At 43.0% G+C, this 17,313-nt stretch overlaps 1 protein-coding gene across 1 annotated transcript; it reads left to right on the forward strand.

The window, feature by feature from the left end:
• Nucleotides 1-12,306: 12,306 nt before the first annotated feature.
• MRPL19 (mitochondrial ribosomal protein L19) lies at nt 12,307-17,174 on the forward strand. The gene is made up of 6 exons (XM_058835630.1): nt 12,307-12,393; nt 12,611-12,722; nt 14,285-14,403; nt 14,936-15,070; nt 15,856-16,037; nt 16,836-17,174. Exons 1-6 carry the CDS (start codon nt 12,336-12,338, stop codon nt 17,049-17,051), a joined length of 822 nt encoding a protein of 273 aa, XP_058691613.1. The 5' UTR covers nt 12,307-12,335; the 3' UTR covers nt 17,052-17,174.
• Nucleotides 17,175-17,313: the final 139 nt, after the last annotated feature.

Consider the following 17,313-nt stretch of genomic DNA (forward strand, 5'->3'; position numbering starts at 1 on the left):
CTGCAGAGTTAAAGGAAGGCTCCAGCTCACATGGAAGCACATCCAGTATTTGATCCTGCCTGATTTTCATCCATACCCTGGCAGCATCAAGCCAGTCATGTGAATTTGAAAGAGCTGAGAACTGGGGACACAGATAGATGGGTGGTGAACTCTGTTGTCCCTGGGTACAGGGCTTTGGTCACCAGCCTTAGCTGCAGCTCAGGCATGTGTTTGCATGTAAATAATGGACATATCCCATATATTCAGTCTAGGGCAGAAGCTGAATGTTAGTGCAGAGAGAGGAGGATGTATTTCACAGGCAAAGCCAACACCAGACATTTAGCAGACTGTGTATCCATATATTCAAACCTATGGAGCTGCACTTTGTGGGGCTGCCAAGGGGAGATGGGGCCAGGCTCACACACAGCTGCTGAACAAAGTTGCAGCTCCTATCCAGCAAAAATAATCTCAGTGGAAACATACAAGGAATACCACAAGTGGTTTTTATGCCTCTGTCCTGTTCATCCACATGGAATTAAGTGAAACTCTCCAAAAACATTGATCTTAGAGCTAAAAACAAGTGTAAGAAACTTCAGCCCAAAGGGCTCTGTTTTTTTTTCAGATTTGAGTGAACTTGTAAAAAGTTTCTTATTCTGAAATTTCCAACAGTGTTTCAGCTGTTCTCAGATGAATATCAGACTGGCTGCCTGATTATATGTGAAAGACATTTTCAAGAGTGCTGCCATGAATACCAGAGTAATTTTTTCCACCAGAAGTCTGTCCTGGGATGGTCTGTGTACTAGAAGCAGACCCCAATGGGAGCTGTAAGTCCCATGGCCCTGGCTGCCTTCTGCCCATAGGGCCACTTGCTCAAGTTCCAAACAGCCACACAGAGGATGAGAGCAGTGTGGTAAATCTGGAGTTTGGGCCCAAATGCTGTTCATGACCACGGGAACAAGAGGCTGTTCTGGCCTTACCTGCACCTAAGCACTTCCTTGGCACAACACCTCTTCACACACTGAGGGTCTCCAGTGAAGCTGCAGATGAGTCTCCTCAAGGACAGTGGTGACTCTGGGCTGCCCTAAGAGCACAGACACAGCCTGAGGTCCAACAGGCTCTGTATAATCCCGCCCCAGTCCCTCCTCTCTGCAGACAATTCTGCCCCCTTACTTTCTTTGCAGAGGACTGCTTAAGCAAGATAGAAGTCCAGGAACTACTAAAAGCTGCCTTGCTCTTTATTTTACCTGATACTTTAATCCCACCTGCCAAACCTCTCTGACCCGTATTTTTCCAGGGCTGACCCAAGTTTTAAAGAGAAATTACCAGGAGATTTGACTCCTGGCATCTATATATAATTCTTCTCTCACCTAGTTCTGCTGCCCTTACCAAGAGGAAGATTCACCACTGCTGTCTTACAGGCATGAGATAACCGTACCCATTACCAGATTATCAGTCAAAGCTCCTTATCAGCAAGACAAAGAAACAATAGGACCCCTGGAAATTTATCAGCCTCTGGAAAAGGGAAGCACTATTTGCTGAAAAGAGCCCACCCTGTTAGCAGGTGTTGATTTTACTGATTAAAGGGTAATTAGGTTTGGCCGACTCAGTATATGGGGAAGGAAAAAAAAAAGTTCTGGTGACAAAGGGTTTAAGGCTAAACATGGGCAGCGTGCTTGAGCAGTCCTTTAGTATATTGTGAATAAGGTCAAACCAAAGGGGAGGAAGTTTACATCAGTGTCCTGTCCTCTGAGGCCGTTGTTTTTAAGTAAGTCTGTACAGATGCCTTCCAAAAGGAAAGAAGAAAGCAACTCTTGCCGAAAAGAAAAGAAAAGAAAAGAAAAGAAAAGAAAAGAAAAGAAAAGAAAAGAAAAGAAAAGAAAAGAAAAGAAAAGAAAAGAAAAGAAAAGAAAAGAAAAGAAAAGAAAAGAAAAGAAAAGAAAAGAAAAGAGAAAAATCTGTCTTTGAGAAACAGACAATTCAGTTAAAGCCCATCTCCATAACGCTCTTATTCCCTGGGGCATGTGGGAACATCAGCTGTGTTTGGAAGGCAAAGAGGCCACCTGTCCCAGCGCAGCACAGATAAAGGATGTCTGTCATGCAGAGTCTCATGGGGTAAACATGAATCAAGGCAACACCAATATGGAACTTTATTTTTAGGAGTAACAGCCCTTGAAATCATCCATGCCTTCAAATACATCTCTGGGGATAGGTAATAACACATATAATGATACGCATTCTCTTGGATCCCTCATCCCCAAAGCCACCCAGAAGTGGGAATAGGCCAGTACTGACACAGTCCAGCACCACATCTTAGCTTGGGGGAGTGATATTTGCTCTGTTTCCCTCCACAGATTAACTGTGGAGAAGTCTCACTACATCTAAGGTGCTTAACAACTGTACTTCAGTCCTCCCCTTCAACAATGTTACTTAAGTGCATTTTTCTCTTCTCCCACGCCCCTTTCTTGCAGATTCTCTTCTCCTGCTGCATATAAAACTATAACATCCATGCAAATTCCCAAATACAGTGAAGTACAACTGCAACTGGGGAAACTGAGGCACTGAGAAAGGAAGTAATTTGTCATTCAGTTTTGTGACCCCAACATTACCCAGTTCATACATGGTAAACAGGAGTGGACCCAGTAAGGATGATTCCCAGTTTAATGCTCTGCTAATCTTGCTTCCTTCCAGGACTGATTTTTGGTAATGCTTTCCTATTTTTACTGACCTGGCACCATTAACCTCTTCCTTGCTGATTAAGTCCACAGCAGCCAAAGACTGATCAGTAGAAGAGCTGGACCAGGAATAACTCTCAGCTAGAGAACCAGTTGTAGGATTGAAACCCTGCTTGTTTACACAGTCACAAGTGGATTTATTAGTACAATAATAAAAGACTAGTCTTTCTTTCTAACCCTAGCAACATTATTTACTTCTAACTGGTTTTTTCATAAGGTCTCAAAGCACTCTCCAAAAGGCCCTGTTGCATTCTGCCACTTCACACATGGACAAAGAGCAGTCATAATTTTGAGGTCACTACTCTTTCAATGTCAGTGAGAAGAAAATGACAGAGATAAGAAAATATTAAATACTTTTTAAGTCCAGCCAGAGCTCTTTCCACCTGGCCACATTCCTTCTAAATGAATGTAAATTAATAACAAAGTATATGTGCATATATACCTACAAAAATATATGTAAACTGGGTGGTCAGAGCTTCGATATAAAATAGCAAAGTTTCCCAAGAGACTACAGCTCTTTGTTTCCTTTTTTTTTAATCTTTCCCCTAACAGTGTAGTATGGAAACAGATGGAGTTACTCATGGAAGTAAGCACTGTTTGCTTTCATCAATTTGAAGGCAGAGGACTTCACATAATGCAGTTTTGCAATACAACACCAAGTATCTCACAAGTAAAATCCTCCTCTCTCTCCATATTCAATGCTAAACAACAGCTGTGCAGAATATTCAAACTGAAAAGCCTTTGAAGTTTCCACATCTTGTGTCACTCAATCACTTCAGTTTACAAAACGAACAGAAAACCTGGAGGACTTTACTCCATACTGGGACAGCTTTCAAGTGGGGGTAGTACTTCAGCCAAATTCTGTGTAGAGTAAAAGCCCCTAGTGATGCACTTATCCCACTGAAACATTGGGAAGCACTGAACAAAGTGGTGCAAAATCCTCCAATGCATGAAAATGTCAGAAGTAAAATATTTGGAGACTACACAGTGATCCACAACAAAGCTGAAAACTTTCTCCTCATGTCTCACCAAGTAACTGGTGTTGGAACCTCTCTCAGTTGGCATTCTCTTTATTACAATGGTTCCATGTTCTGGGTTAGAAAATACTGTGCAACCTGGTGATTTTTCTGGGATTGGAATATCCAGTTGGGTTTAGTTGGTACCTTGTGCACAGGGTGTTCTTATGTGTTATATACATAATACCTGTACACATATACGGTGTTGATCACTGTATTAGAACTACAGTGGAATTTGGAATCATCTTGATCTTTGTACTACACTGCAATATATAAAGGTTTAAAGAGACAAGTTCACTGAGACCTTCAGGACCCGCACTATCTTCTGATATCTATAAAGTGAAACTGTTCTGCACCTGACCTGACACATAAGTCATCTTATAGGAGCTTTTTTGGGTAGATTTCTCCTTTAATTGGATGATGGTAGGTACTGCCTTTAGTATTTTCCACCACTATCTTTCCATTAGTATATTCAATATCTCTCTGTGAGTGCTTCTTAGATGAGAGGCTGAATTTGACACCTGAATTTGGGCCTATCTCAAACCACTGTACTCCACTCTGAGGGCATGCAAAGGCAGTAGCATGCAGGACAACAAGAGAGTCCTTCAGCATACCCCCAGGTTCTTCTGTCCCTCATGGGCACACATCCTCTACACACAGCCCATCCTTACAGAAACTACCGTTGTAACTTACACTGCAAAAGCCATTTTATTTGCCAGAGACCTTTTCCATAAAAAGCATTTTTTCCAGGCATTGTCACAAAGCCTTTTCATAAAATCCACCTCTATAATAATAGGCCAAACCACATAAGGGTCTGAACACAGGAACTGCCTCTCACATTCTGGACTAGTCCTCGATTCGCTTTTGATCCAGGCCACCCAGCATCCAGAATATTTCAGAGCATGGCTTGGGAGTTGGCAGGAACTTTGGCCATTCCCCATAGGCAGGAGGGAATCATGGTTTGAAGTTTGATAGCATGACCACAACTAGATGATGTGTTCTAAGAGACCCAAGAGTGTTTCAGGAGTTTGTAATATCCTTGGTGAAGACACAGATGGACAGTTCTCAGCATGGGCTGAGAAGTGAAAAAATAACCCCAGAGCAGACTGTCTGCCAGTGCTACAGCATCTTCTCCTTCTGCTATCCTGGCAAGCCTGATTAGAGCTGCCTGGAATGACAGGACATCCTGCAGTCTCCAGACTCCAGCACAGCTACAGCCCAGGTGGTTTGTGTTTGTGTTCCTATTTACAGTGATCAGTAGGACAGGCCATTCCTTCAGGAGCATTCAGCATAGGCTGTGCTTAAGTTTGATCTGGAGAAGTCAATGAAAACACCTTATTGGCTTCCCTGGTTCCAACATAACTCGGACAGATCAGTTTTCGCCTCAGATTCATCATTGCCTTGGAGCAGAGGGTATTTCCCTTGATTTTGTAGACAGAAAATTACACAAAAAACCTTTGGCTCACAGATCACAAACTGGTGAAAAATCAAAGGGAATCAGAGGAAATGCTTTTCTGCTGAATAGGGAAAATTTATCCCAAGTGTAATTTCTCTGACATTAGTGCAAATGCAACAGTGGACAACATCTACCATTTGCAAGAACAGATTTGTGTTCTCCTTTCACATGTACTTAAACATACATTTTCCCTTCCTCTTTTAAATCTTTTCCATTTGAGAGGGCTGTTTCAAGAGCAACCATATGCTTTCACATGCATTTTAGTACTCAGGCCAATAATATCACCAGGTATTTTTTTTCACAGTGGTCCCAAAAGACTATCCAGTGAGAAAGTCCAGGTGTGCTCAGCAGTGCAGACAGCACTGGACTATGTCATCTAAAACAACCCAAGGAATTTATAAGTGCACTGAATTCCAAGACAGTCAACTCTCCACACTCTGTAGCCACAACACTATCATTAGGGAACTCCAGTTAACTTGCCTCTAGGGCAAGAGATGCTTCCCACTGCAGAAAGCTCATACTGAAATTTGGCTGCAGTCATTGTCTCTGGGAACTTGGGTCACACAAGAAATTTGCAAATGTCAGAGTTCTTCAGGATGGGCATTGCCTGGTCTGACAGCAGTGTTATGTGCAGAGCTGTGTGGGTATGGGCATAGCTTAAATTTTGCGTGCATATAGAGTCCAGAGACTACATAAAATAAGTATAAAAAATGGCTTCTTCTGAGGCAAGTAACTTGCCTCAGAAACACCTCAGCAGAGGCAGAAAGAGAACCCACTTGGATTCCAACACCTTCCCAATTTTTGCTGGACTATCCCCTTGTGAAGACTGAGAAGCCAGCACGACCCTTTCTTCTTGGCCTTTTTCTGCCCAACACTCTGGTTCTGTGCTCTGCCCTGCCCTGCACTTATCCCCTGGGTGCTGTTTCATGCACAGCCCTTCCCTGGTCATTCTCAATCTCAGGTATTGTTGTCCATGGAGAATCTCTTCTATTTATTACTACACTTCTGGTAATTTCTTGCTTCACTTGCTTTCACTGTCCATCTTGGACATGCGTAAGTAGCCAAATTCCCTTCTCCTTCCCACAGTGAAAGGTAAAACAACTTTTTTTCAGTTCACTGAATCTATCCTGAGCCAGCACACCAGCTCATCTCCACCTAATGTTCCTTCTGCAAAATGTACCTTCTGACAGTAGAGGAAAAGCAGTTTTATCCATGAAAAGGAGTCTGATTTGAGGCAGTTTGGTTTTCACCCAAAGAAGATTGCCACAAATGGTGCTGTGAATAACAAGGAGGGCTGAGAGCTTCTTCAGCTGTCTTAGGGAGCCAGTGTCCAGAGCTGCTGCTGCTGCTTCTGTGGTGGAAGAGGCAGAGACTCGAAGCTTGTAAAGACCAGTTCTCAGGTGAAAGCCTTCCTGTGAGCCCAGAGGGAAGCAAAGTGAGACATAACACAAAGCAGCAGTTTCTCTCTCCAAGCTATTTTCACACAATAGTACTTCACACAACTGAGCCAGTGCAGTGGAAAATAATGTTATGATTTCTAAAGGGCTTTTACAACAAAAGATATAAGAGACATTTTCTCTTCAGGTTAGTCACTAGTCACACAATAATGAAGAGAAGAAGTTGATTGGTTTTGTTAAAAATAATGAGAAGCCGTGACTTCGAGCAATTTGATAATAAATTTTTACTTGCTTTTCCTCCTGCATATGGAGGTTGAGATAGTAGATATAATTTACTATGACAAACCACCAGGATTAATGTATTAATCAAGAAAAACAAATGGTCCCCCTTGAAATCTCCTGCCCACCTAGAGAGAGTAATGGGGTTATAAATGGAGAAAGAACAAATATTGACTCTATGAAATGTAAAGGTACCTGGGAGTTCACCCATCAGTCTTTAGATTACACTTGCCTTTCAAGATTAATGGGATTTCTTTTATAATCAATTTCAATTGGAGCTTTTTTTAGCATCTCAGGAAACAGGAGGGGGACATCAGTGGTCTCTTTAGGTTCTCAAGGTGTTCCAGACTGTTTCTGAAGCACAAGACCTCCAATTTCTGGAATGAGGTAGATATCCCAACCCAAGATATGTCTGTCAGTTTAAGTACTGAAGGAGCTGCCTGGATTAGTCAATGAGTTATCTATTTAATGGTGTTTCTGAGGCAGTTTCCTGTAAAATGGCTCCAGAACTCAGCCTCCATCACTCAAACTATAGAAGCTCAGAGGCAAGGACACCCCTTGGCATCTGGACCCATACACAACTCAAGAAGAATTTACTGCCTAAGGAAATGGCACCATTTGCTGAACTTAATCTTTGTCATACACTCCTCATAACTCTCCAAACTCATAACATCTCATGCTTTTAACCTCTAAAGCAATTATATACTTGTCTTCTACACAGATTATTGGATTAATTTTAACATTGGTATCCATATTAGACACAATTCCTCTTTAAAATTTCTTACTAAATCAGAAAATTAGGAGAATCAAATGTCTTATAAATACTGAGATCAGCCAGTGTTGTCCCTTCCATAACCTGTAAAGGTGCCACACATCCCAGAGGAAACTGAATTTTGAGTGGGGTCATAATCAAAAGGAGTGGAGAGACATTATCAAGAGCAAAAGACCCAAGAAAAACTACAAAGCCATGCAGTCAAATTCTCAATGATCTGAAAACATCACAAATTCCAAGAGGAATTTAAAGACACTTCTGACTCTGAACATAGAGCCAGAATCTACTGAGGCACTAGCAAAGCCACCAACAGACCAGTTCACATTTCATATATCCCCTGCACCCTGACAGAAATCATTCGCACACGGTTTTTTTATTCTCCCATACAGGTTATATAGTAACAATTTACCCTCCAGGGCTGGAACACAACAAAGGGAAAAGGAAATGGAAGAGCATAGGTGTGCATGAACACAGCAGTGATGTGCCACGGAAGCCGTGCCCACTGCCAGAGGCCCTCTGGAAGCCTCAGGCTCAGAGGAGCAGATGTGACCACTTTCCCAGCACTGCACAGAGGGGAGAACATACCCTGGCCTGGCAGGGTTAACTGTGTGTGGCTCCAGCAGGATGCACGCTCCAAAACAACTGAGACCCGGGGCTGTTTTGACAGAACAAGAGGAAGATTTTCCAGTCCATCGCTTTCCTGAGCTCAGTGCTGGGACGCTGTGTCTGAAGAACAGCTCTCCCTCTCTTTGCTTGTTTTACAGTAAGGTAAAAAATGTAATTGTGGATGCTTGATGGCCACCTTAATGATCAGCTGCTCTATCCAGAAGGGTCTGGAACCTGAGGTCATTTTAAGAAACATTTTGGGATTTCTCTGATTATTTTCAGCTAGGTCAACTCACCTTAAGTTAAACAACTCATGTCTCATTGAAGGGAAGCTTCCAGAAAGACTAGAGCTGACATCAGATTGTTTAAAGGTTCTAATAAAACCTTTCCAGAGTAGTTTATAGAACTGCTTTGGTACCTGGGACAAACAGGACACAGAGGAATCCAGGCATAGCCTTGTGTCTCTGCTGACACAAGAGTCTGAAGGATTCTGATACCTTTGGACACTCTGGAAGGAGCTATGTCAGCTCCACCAGCCACTGCTAGGGCTGCAGCAGCTATAAATAGCTTGACAGGAGCTCTGAAAAGGGCACAATTCAGCTATAAGAGGAGAGGCCCTCTGAGAGCCAGTCCCATTACTTCTGTAATATGGGGAGATCCATCTGCCTCTTCTCAACCCCTAATGGACAACAAACCATATCTCCAGAGCAGCTTAGCCTCTCACAGATATCTCTTTTTGTTTAGAGACACAGTAATAATAACAGCAGGTGTTACCACTTTTTTCTGTGTTTCCTATTAAAAAAACATCCATGTTCCCTTGGGCAACATGAAAATTCACTCCCTTCTTCACACCCTCTGGCAGGCCACAGACAGCTGTGTTGGGGCTGCTGCAACATGGCTTCAGGTGCTCAGAAGCAATCTCTGGGATTTCAGACTGCAACGCAGACTGTTTTGGAAGGTGATACTGACAGCCCTGGTCCTGGTGGTCTGGGTCTGAGGCACTGCATTCCTGGGGACATAAGCAGGTTAAATCCAGGTAAGCAGGTCAGCCCAGGCCAGTACATCTCCACACCAGAAATGTGCACCCCTTCCTCACCTTCCAAATGCAGCTATGGTCTGAGAAGGTCTATTCTTCAGGCTTTATTACAATAAAGCTGAGTTAAAGCACAGAAATCAAACATGAATGGCTCAGAGTGACAGAGAAAGCAAGGAGCAAAACACAAGGTCTCCTTCCTCCTTAAACCTTGGCCTTTTTTCCTCTAATGAGTAGGACCATTTTTCAGTGAAATCTTTAGCAAGGAAGTGCAAAGAGGGATCAGTTGTACTTCTGACCTGAGGGAGAATCTGTTGACATTATTGATACCTCTGCAAGGACACACATCAAGGGAGGAAAACACTGAAATGCTGATGTCAAAAGAGATTTGGGTTTGAAATAGGCTGGAGGTGGCAGTTTGTCCAGCTGGATAACTGAGGGTGTTTGGTGTGACTATGAGCACTGCTGCCAAGTTTTTGTTTTTGTTTTGTTTTTGTTTTTGGTTTTTGTTTGTTTGTTTTGTTTTTTTCAAAACAAAAACAAGTTTTTGTTTTGAAACAAATTCATCAAGAGGGGTGTTAAAATAAGGGAGGAGACTTCAAAGACACTAACCTGAAGGATGACATTTAACGGAAGATCTTGGCCCCATCCTACTCCCACAGATGAGAGAGGATCAGGCTAAGCACTATTTTCTACCTGTCCTGCTTTTCTTCCCAAAGAAACTCAGATTTGAGTAGTAAGGAACCATAAGTGAGTTTCCCCAGGATTGGACAGGAGGGACTAAAAATATGCTCAACTCAGTCATAATTAATTCAGAGAAGTACTAAAGTCTGTTTAATCACAGAATAAGCTGAGTTGGAAGGGACCCTCAAGGATCATCAAGTCTGAGATGTGCCTGAGAGCATTGCCCAAACACTTCTTGAACTCTGTCAGGCTGCTGCTGTGACCACTTCCCTGGGAAGCCTGTTCCAGTGCCCAGCCACTCTCTGGGTGAAAAACCTTTTTCTAACATCCAGCCTAAAATTTCCCTGACACATCTTCAGACCATTGCCTCAAGTCCCTGATGACCACAGAGAAGATACCCATGTCTGCCTCTCCTCTCTCCTCACCAGGATGCTGTAACTGCAATGAGGTCTCCCCTCAGTCTCTTCCAGGCTGCACAAGACAAGTGCCCTCAGCCACTCCTCATATGGCTTCCCCCCAAGGCCCTTCACTATCTTTGTTGCCCTCCTTTGTTATACCACCTGAGAACAGTGATGCTTTTCATGTATGAACCTCACCCTATCCCAGTGATTGTAAAGCGATCCCTATTTTCATAGATTTTGTTATATAGGCAAGAAGAGCAGGGAGGCAGCCCTTCTCCTGCTCTGTCTGATGTGACAGGATGAAGAAACTCAAGGTGAGTGTCTTGCCCTTGTATTTCAAACTCAAGAAAGCTGTTCCTGAAAAAGAGATCAAACAACACATGGCCCAGTGTCTTGATGCCAGCGTGCTTCAACAACCCACAGGAACTGGGAAATACAGAGGGGCAAGTTTCTGGGGCCTGCAGAGCACCTCAAGGGAAATACGGTTCTCTTGAACCCTGAGCTCAGGGCAGTTCCAGCCCATCAAAATGGTTTTGTTAGCCTGAAACCCACAGTGGTCAGTCAGAGAGTTAAAAGTGGCTCCGTGACACTGAAACATCCAATTCTCTTCTTTAAAGACAGTTGTGAGCTACAAATCTGCAGTTTTTCAAGTCATAGCCCACACATCTCCTTACAGCTATTTTATTATCTCCTCGATCATCATTAATTTATTGGAATTAGCCCTACATGATAATTCCTCACCCCCTGAAAAATATTATTCCACCTTTTTAATAGTGCTTACATAAGGGATAAGAACATTAAAATAGATTAAATTTGAGGAGTGGTATGCTCCGTGCTGGTGGCGACTGCTTTGTATTTTAAGGATCAGAGTGCCCTCTTCTGTCCCATCCATGTCCTGCTTATTAACTCAATCGCAGATCACAGAAAACCTGACTTACTTGCCTTCTGCACACCTTATCGTCTCCTAAAGCACAGTTGAGAAGCCAAGCACGAGATCACAAACAAGGAAATTACTCTTGTTAATGTGGGGGCTTGGGCAGTCATCTGCAACCAATAAAAGGGGTTGGGGGAACATCACAGGCTACATGATGGATCTAATTAGTTCATGAGGTCAGGGATATTTTGAAATTAATCTCTGCAAAGTTTAAACAGCAGGGTGTTATTTATAGACCTGCATTTAAAATTCACCTTCCTCCTGCCTCTGTAGCCACTAATTGAATCCAGACTGATGGCCAAGGAAACCTGACTGACACAAACATATTAAAAGTACCTCAACAGTACTTTTGCATATAATAATTTCTAAACTAATCTTGGTGAAAAGCACTGGGACTGAGGGCTATCTGAATTATGGACAGAGATAACAATGGCCTCGAAAAAAAATTTTAGTATTTTTTATCACGAAGACACACAGAAGTGGGTTTCTGGAAATCATACCACCACTTCCACGTGGCAAAGCCGGAATTCCTAAACTGTGGCGGGTCCCTGGGATGCGCACGGAGCACGAGTGTGCCCCCGCCGCTGAGGGCCCCGGGGAGGCACCGGCAGCTCCAGGGCCGCACCCGCGGCAGCACCGGCCCGGCCCGTCCCGTCCCCTGCTGCGGGGCCGCGGCCTCCTGCCACACCCGGAATCGCCCTGAGGGGTGGAGGTGAAAGGAGCCGTTTTGCTTCCCTTCATCCTTAAATCACAGAGCAGTTCGGGTTGGGAGGGTATTTAATGTCCCTTCCAGCGGCTGCCCCACCTCCCACTAAACCAGCCCCATCCAACCCGGCCTTGAACACTTCCAGGGATGGAAAGCCCACAGCCCCTCCGGGCAGCCTGTTCCAATGCCTCACCACCCTCACAGAGAGGAATTTCTTACTAAAATCCAACCTAAACCTGTTCCAGTTTAGCACCGCCCCGTGAGGCGGCACCGCCTCCGCGCTCCGTCCCGACGCGCTTTGTTCCCCCGCGCTCGCCGTAGCGGCCGCGCCGCAGCCGCCATGGCGGCCGCCTGTGGGAGGCTGGTGCCGAGGGGCGCCGCCATCGCCCTGCCCGGCCGTGAGCACCGCCCGGACCCCCGCCCTCACCCCCGGGCACACCCGAGCCTCCCCCCTGCCCGGTGCCCTCCTCCTGCCCTCCCTACCCCACAGAGCGGGGGCAGGAGGCTCCTGCCCTCCCTGGCCTGGCGGGCGGGCTGTGGTGCCGTGTCCTCCTTTGATGGGGGCGGTTCAGTTTGAAATCACGGGTGTTTCAAACGTTGTTTTGTATTTTACAGGGTGTTTTTCTCTATCGGGGTATCGAGTGAGCAGCGATGGAAAGCCACCGAAATTCCAGCCGCCTCCGAAGCCCGTCATTATTGACAGGAAGACGCAGAAGGAGGAGAGGAGGTGAGGGTGTCCCACTGCTCACCTGGGCTGTGCTCAGGCTGGTCACTGTGTAAGCACTTACTTAAAGAGTCAAAGCATTTTACACCAAAAAAAACAAAAAACAAAACCAACAAGAGTTTGTAAAATTCTAGCAAGGATCATTTGTGTTGAAATACATTCAAAACACTTTAAAATACTGTTTCTGGAGTTTCTGAAAGCAGTGAAACATGAAAAAAAATGTAGAAGAGCAAGTACTTTTGTAAATTTGGGGTTAAGGTGGGAGATTATGTCTGTTAAAGGCATCTCTAGTTAAAGGCATCTCTTTAAGCATGCCAGGAGTGACATGGACACAGGTCCTGTGTCTGCCTTTGCCTTGGAACTCAAGGTCAGTTGTGAGCACATGCATCACTGGTTGTGACATGGACCTGATGTCTCTGGTAGCCTTCATGAGATGTCTCATTCTGGGTATTTTTGATGTCACCTCAACCTATTTCATGGGTTGAGACCAGGTTGGTCCAACTCCCATCCAGCCTGTTGGTGAACACTTCCAGGATTGGGGCATCCACAGCCTCCCTGGGTTTTAAACCCAATTTGCACTGCTTTAAATGACCCTGTGGTTCAAACTGCAGCACTGTGTTTGGAAGAAGAGTGGTGGTAGTGTCTTGTTCATCTGCCCCCTCCAAAAAACCTCACTTTGAAGATCATGAGGTTTGGTGTTGTTTGCTGCCTGTGGGGCTGTCTATGGGCAACAGCACCAGCCAGAACCTCTGCTGCCCCCACAGCCCCCATAAGGTTTGTTGGGCAGATTTGCATTTGTCCTCCTCCCTGTTGGGCACTTCTCTCCTGGCCTGATCCAGGACTTCTAAGATGAATCCGTGCAACTTCATCCATCCACTCTGAGGCCAGGTGGTCTTGCCATCCAAACCAGAGTGAGCACATCCAAATGTCTATAGAAAATGGTTCTCAGCTCAAGCCAATCCATGTCAGGAAATGTGCACTTAATTCAGCAGTCAGATAACTGCGTTCCAGGCCATGGGGAAATTCTTTAGCATGGTTTAATTTTTTTGTAGCAGAAAATTAGTTTTACCAGTTCATTTAAGCTTCTGTAACAGAAAAGGACATTTATGTGGTGTGTCCTGTAAGATCAGTTTGTGAAAACTGTAAATACATTCTTCCATTATTGTTACTATAAAGTCAACAAATAGTAAGTGTTCTGTCATGGGAATTACAATTAAACAGTTAAATAACCTGTTTCTAAGTTGTGACAGCACTAACTGAACTGTCCTCTTTCAGTCAGCTCCTCTGAGACATGTATTAGTGGTTTGGGAAAAAATCTGTTAAAAAGAACAACAAAAAAACAACAGAAAAGCCACATAAAATCCCAAGACAAACATCAAAACCCCACAAAAATTCCTTTTAGATAACAAAAACCATTAAATAAAATTGGTGACTTCATAGACTGCAGTTCATATCTCTGAAAAGGCAACAGCTGGTAATTCTAAGGCCAAATACTTGAAATTGTCTCGTATTTTTTATGCAAATGCTTTTGTTTCATACTTCTAAAAGTTTGGCTTTTCTTACAGGTTCCTGAGCCCTGAATTTATTCCTCCCAGAGGGAGAACAGATCCTCTTAAATATTATATGGAAAGAAAGGATATGATACAGAGAAGAAAAGTGTTCAACATCCCAGAATTCTATGTTGGTCAGTGTCTGCACTAAAAAGTTCATAATTCTGTCTGTATTTCACATTGTGTGGGGTGTTAGAAAGTGTGGTCATATGTAGAATAGCATAGAATGTAGTGTCAGTTGTGTTAGATCAACTAAGACGTGTTTCTATATGTAATACTTCGTATTTTAATCTCATATTTACATCTTGCTTCATTAAAGAGTAATCCTAATATGCTCCTTATGTGGGATTTTTTCAATCCTGGCATTTGAGCATATAGTTTACCAGTAGAGCTAAAGAAAAAAAAATACATTAATTATATTCAATTTGGATAGGGAAGAGAATGAAAATAAAGATGAAGAAAGTTTGTAGTTAACCTGCAGTATCACTTCAACCTACATTAATTCAGATCACATTAGCAGTTTTTTCTGTTTCTGGCAGTTTTGATGGAAAGCAAAAGTATTTTCAAAATGCACCTGAATAGATGCACTTTGCCTGACTTTTCCCACATTTTGGTACATATTAACTGGGACAGGCTGTTTATTTTAATACATTTTTTTTTTGGCAGGCAGTGTACTTGCTGTGACGACTGCAAATCCCTATGCCAGTGACAAATCCAACCGGTTTGTTGGGATCTGCATTCAGAGGGGTGGGAAAGGACTCGGCGCTACCTTTGTCCTTCGGAATGTCATAGAAGACCAAGGTGGGGTTTCAACTCTGGTAATTATGCTGCAAGTGAAAGTAAAAAATATGTTATGTTGTAGAAATTTAGTCTGTGGGGAGGAAAACAGCAGATTGAAGTGAAAGTATGTGTCTGCCTGTCAGACTGTTAAACTGTGCAAGTTTAAAGCTGTGTACACAGAATTGTGGATGTGCTCTGTACTTGAAGGCATGGAACTGCACAGTAATTTTTAGATAATCTTTGACAGTTGTACTTATGTATGAGCCTGGGCTGTCTCTTGCCATGAAAATACCAGCCCAGTTGGTATATATATGTATATATATATATTTATAATTGGTATTATAAAACGTGTGTTTTCATGAACTAGGGATGTAGGTGTGAACTGTTTTAACAAGCAGCAGATTAGAAGAGTTTTATCACACATTCATATTGTGGATTATGACAAAATCAGGGGCAGTGCAAATAGTGGAGTTCTGAGGGCAAATATGAAAGGGGTGGGTGTCTCACCTACACTGAGATGTACCAACAGCCATTGTAACCAAATGGAAATAAAGTCTAAAACCCAAGCTCATCTTCCTTGAATTGGAGCCATTCAAGTCTCTTAAGCCCCTCTGTATCAAAGATTTGATTTACAAAGAAATGGCAGAGACAGTACATGAGTGTAATCACAAGTCAACACAGCACTGTAGTGCTCTGAAGACTAGAAAGTAGGAATATATACAGGAATGTATAACTGAAGCAATGCTGCTTGGGTTTTCGTATTTCTCCTGAATTTGGTTCACTAAACCAGGCTTTCTGTCTCTAAGGGGTTGAAATCTGTTATGAACTGTACAGTCCTCGAATCCAGGCAATCGAGGTGCTGAAGCTGGAGAAGAGGCTGGATGAGAACCTGATGTACCTGCGAGATGCCCTCCCCGAGTACAGCACTTTTGATGTCAATATGAAACCTGTGTCTCGTATGGCCCACGAGGAAATTCCTGTGAACAAGGTAGGAGCCTTGTCTTTCAGAGGAAAAGCACGGGATTATTTACAACTTCCATTTATGACTGTTATCCTGGCAGACTGTAGCAGATCTTTCCTACATCAGTTACCAGGGTGACAAAAGTAGGTAAAATCAGGCAAGTCTTTGTGCCATTTCTATAATGAAAGAATGGTGAGAATGTAAACACCTACCATCCTCTGGAGTTAATTTTGAAGACACACAAAGAGGAGCAGCCCCCACATTCCTCTGTAGAACTGTGCAGAGGGGAAAGCTTTTCTTACAGGAAAGTTATTGTTAATGTGGTAACTGATTCAGGAGTGGTTGGTGTCAGGAAACAAGGTGAGAAAGATGGAAGAGTCACCTAAAATCTGTATCTCAGGGAAGATCCAGAAACCATCAGACCCTGCCAGAGTGTTGGGTAGAAGCTCAGTAAGATAATTCATCCCTTTCCCTCTCATGCTACTTTTGTTTTTTCTTAATAAGGAGCAAATAATAAAAGAAAATTATTATTTTCTTAATAAGGAGAAAAGGTTACAAAACATGAGTTAGCTTCAATTTATGTTTCAATTAAGGACTCTGCAATAAATTGAGACAGTGTTAATTAAAAAGTTTTAAAAGATATTATGATAACAATCAGAAAGTAGTAATTACTAAACACACTGACAGATTGGTCAGTTTTGTCTTACTTTCCTCCTGTTAGAGCAGCAGTTGTCACCTTTTACTAAGATCACAATCAAAAATCTAACTCCTTAATACCCTTTTATCGTTTGGGGTTTTTTTAAATTTTTTAATCTTTCACTCTAGCTGCAGGTACGAATGAAGCCTAAACCGTGGTCAAAACGGTGGGAAAGACCCAAATACAATATAAAAGGAATCAAGTTTGAGCTACCAGAACATAAAATGAAAGCAGCACAGAAGTGGAGCCAGCCATGGCTGGAGTTTGACATGCTGAGAGAATATGATACTTCAAAAATAGAGGAAAAGATTCGGAAGGAACTGAGTGAAGAACTTGAAAAATAATAATGTTTTCTGCAGTCTAGAATTCCTGAGAAAACTACTATTTTTAGTTTACAACAGTATGGATGATATTGTCAAGTTTTGTATATACATGGACAAAGCAAAAATAAAGTTAACCTTTCCAGATTTTGGTGTGAACAGATTTCTGTGGTTCAAGTGTCCACTGCGCTCCTGATGCTTCCAAGTCATTACAAGGAATCTTTCTTCCAGAAACAAACATCTGAAGAGCTAAATTGTGATAGAACATCAATTACATTTTTGTCAT

This window comes from Poecile atricapillus, chromosome 3, assembly GCF_030490865.1.
Source record: "Poecile atricapillus isolate bPoeAtr1 chromosome 3, bPoeAtr1.hap1, whole genome shotgun sequence".
NCBI lineage: Eukaryota > Metazoa > Chordata > Aves > Passeriformes > Paridae > Poecile > Poecile atricapillus.

Excerpts from the sequence above, each read along its gene's own strand:
- MRPL19 (XM_058835630.1), top strand. The coding sequence starts at position 12,336 with ATGGCGGCCGCCTGTGGGAGGCTGGTGCCGAGGGGCGCCGCCATCGCC. Across the intron at positions 12,394-12,610 it reads CGCCATCGCCCTGCCCGGCC|GGTGTTTTTCTCTATCGGGG; the intron begins GTGAGCACCGCC and ends TGTATTTTACAG. Across the intron at positions 15,071-15,855 it reads GAATGTCATAGAAGACCAAG|GGGTTGAAATCTGTTATGAA; the intron begins GTGGGGTTTCAA and ends TCTGTCTCTAAG.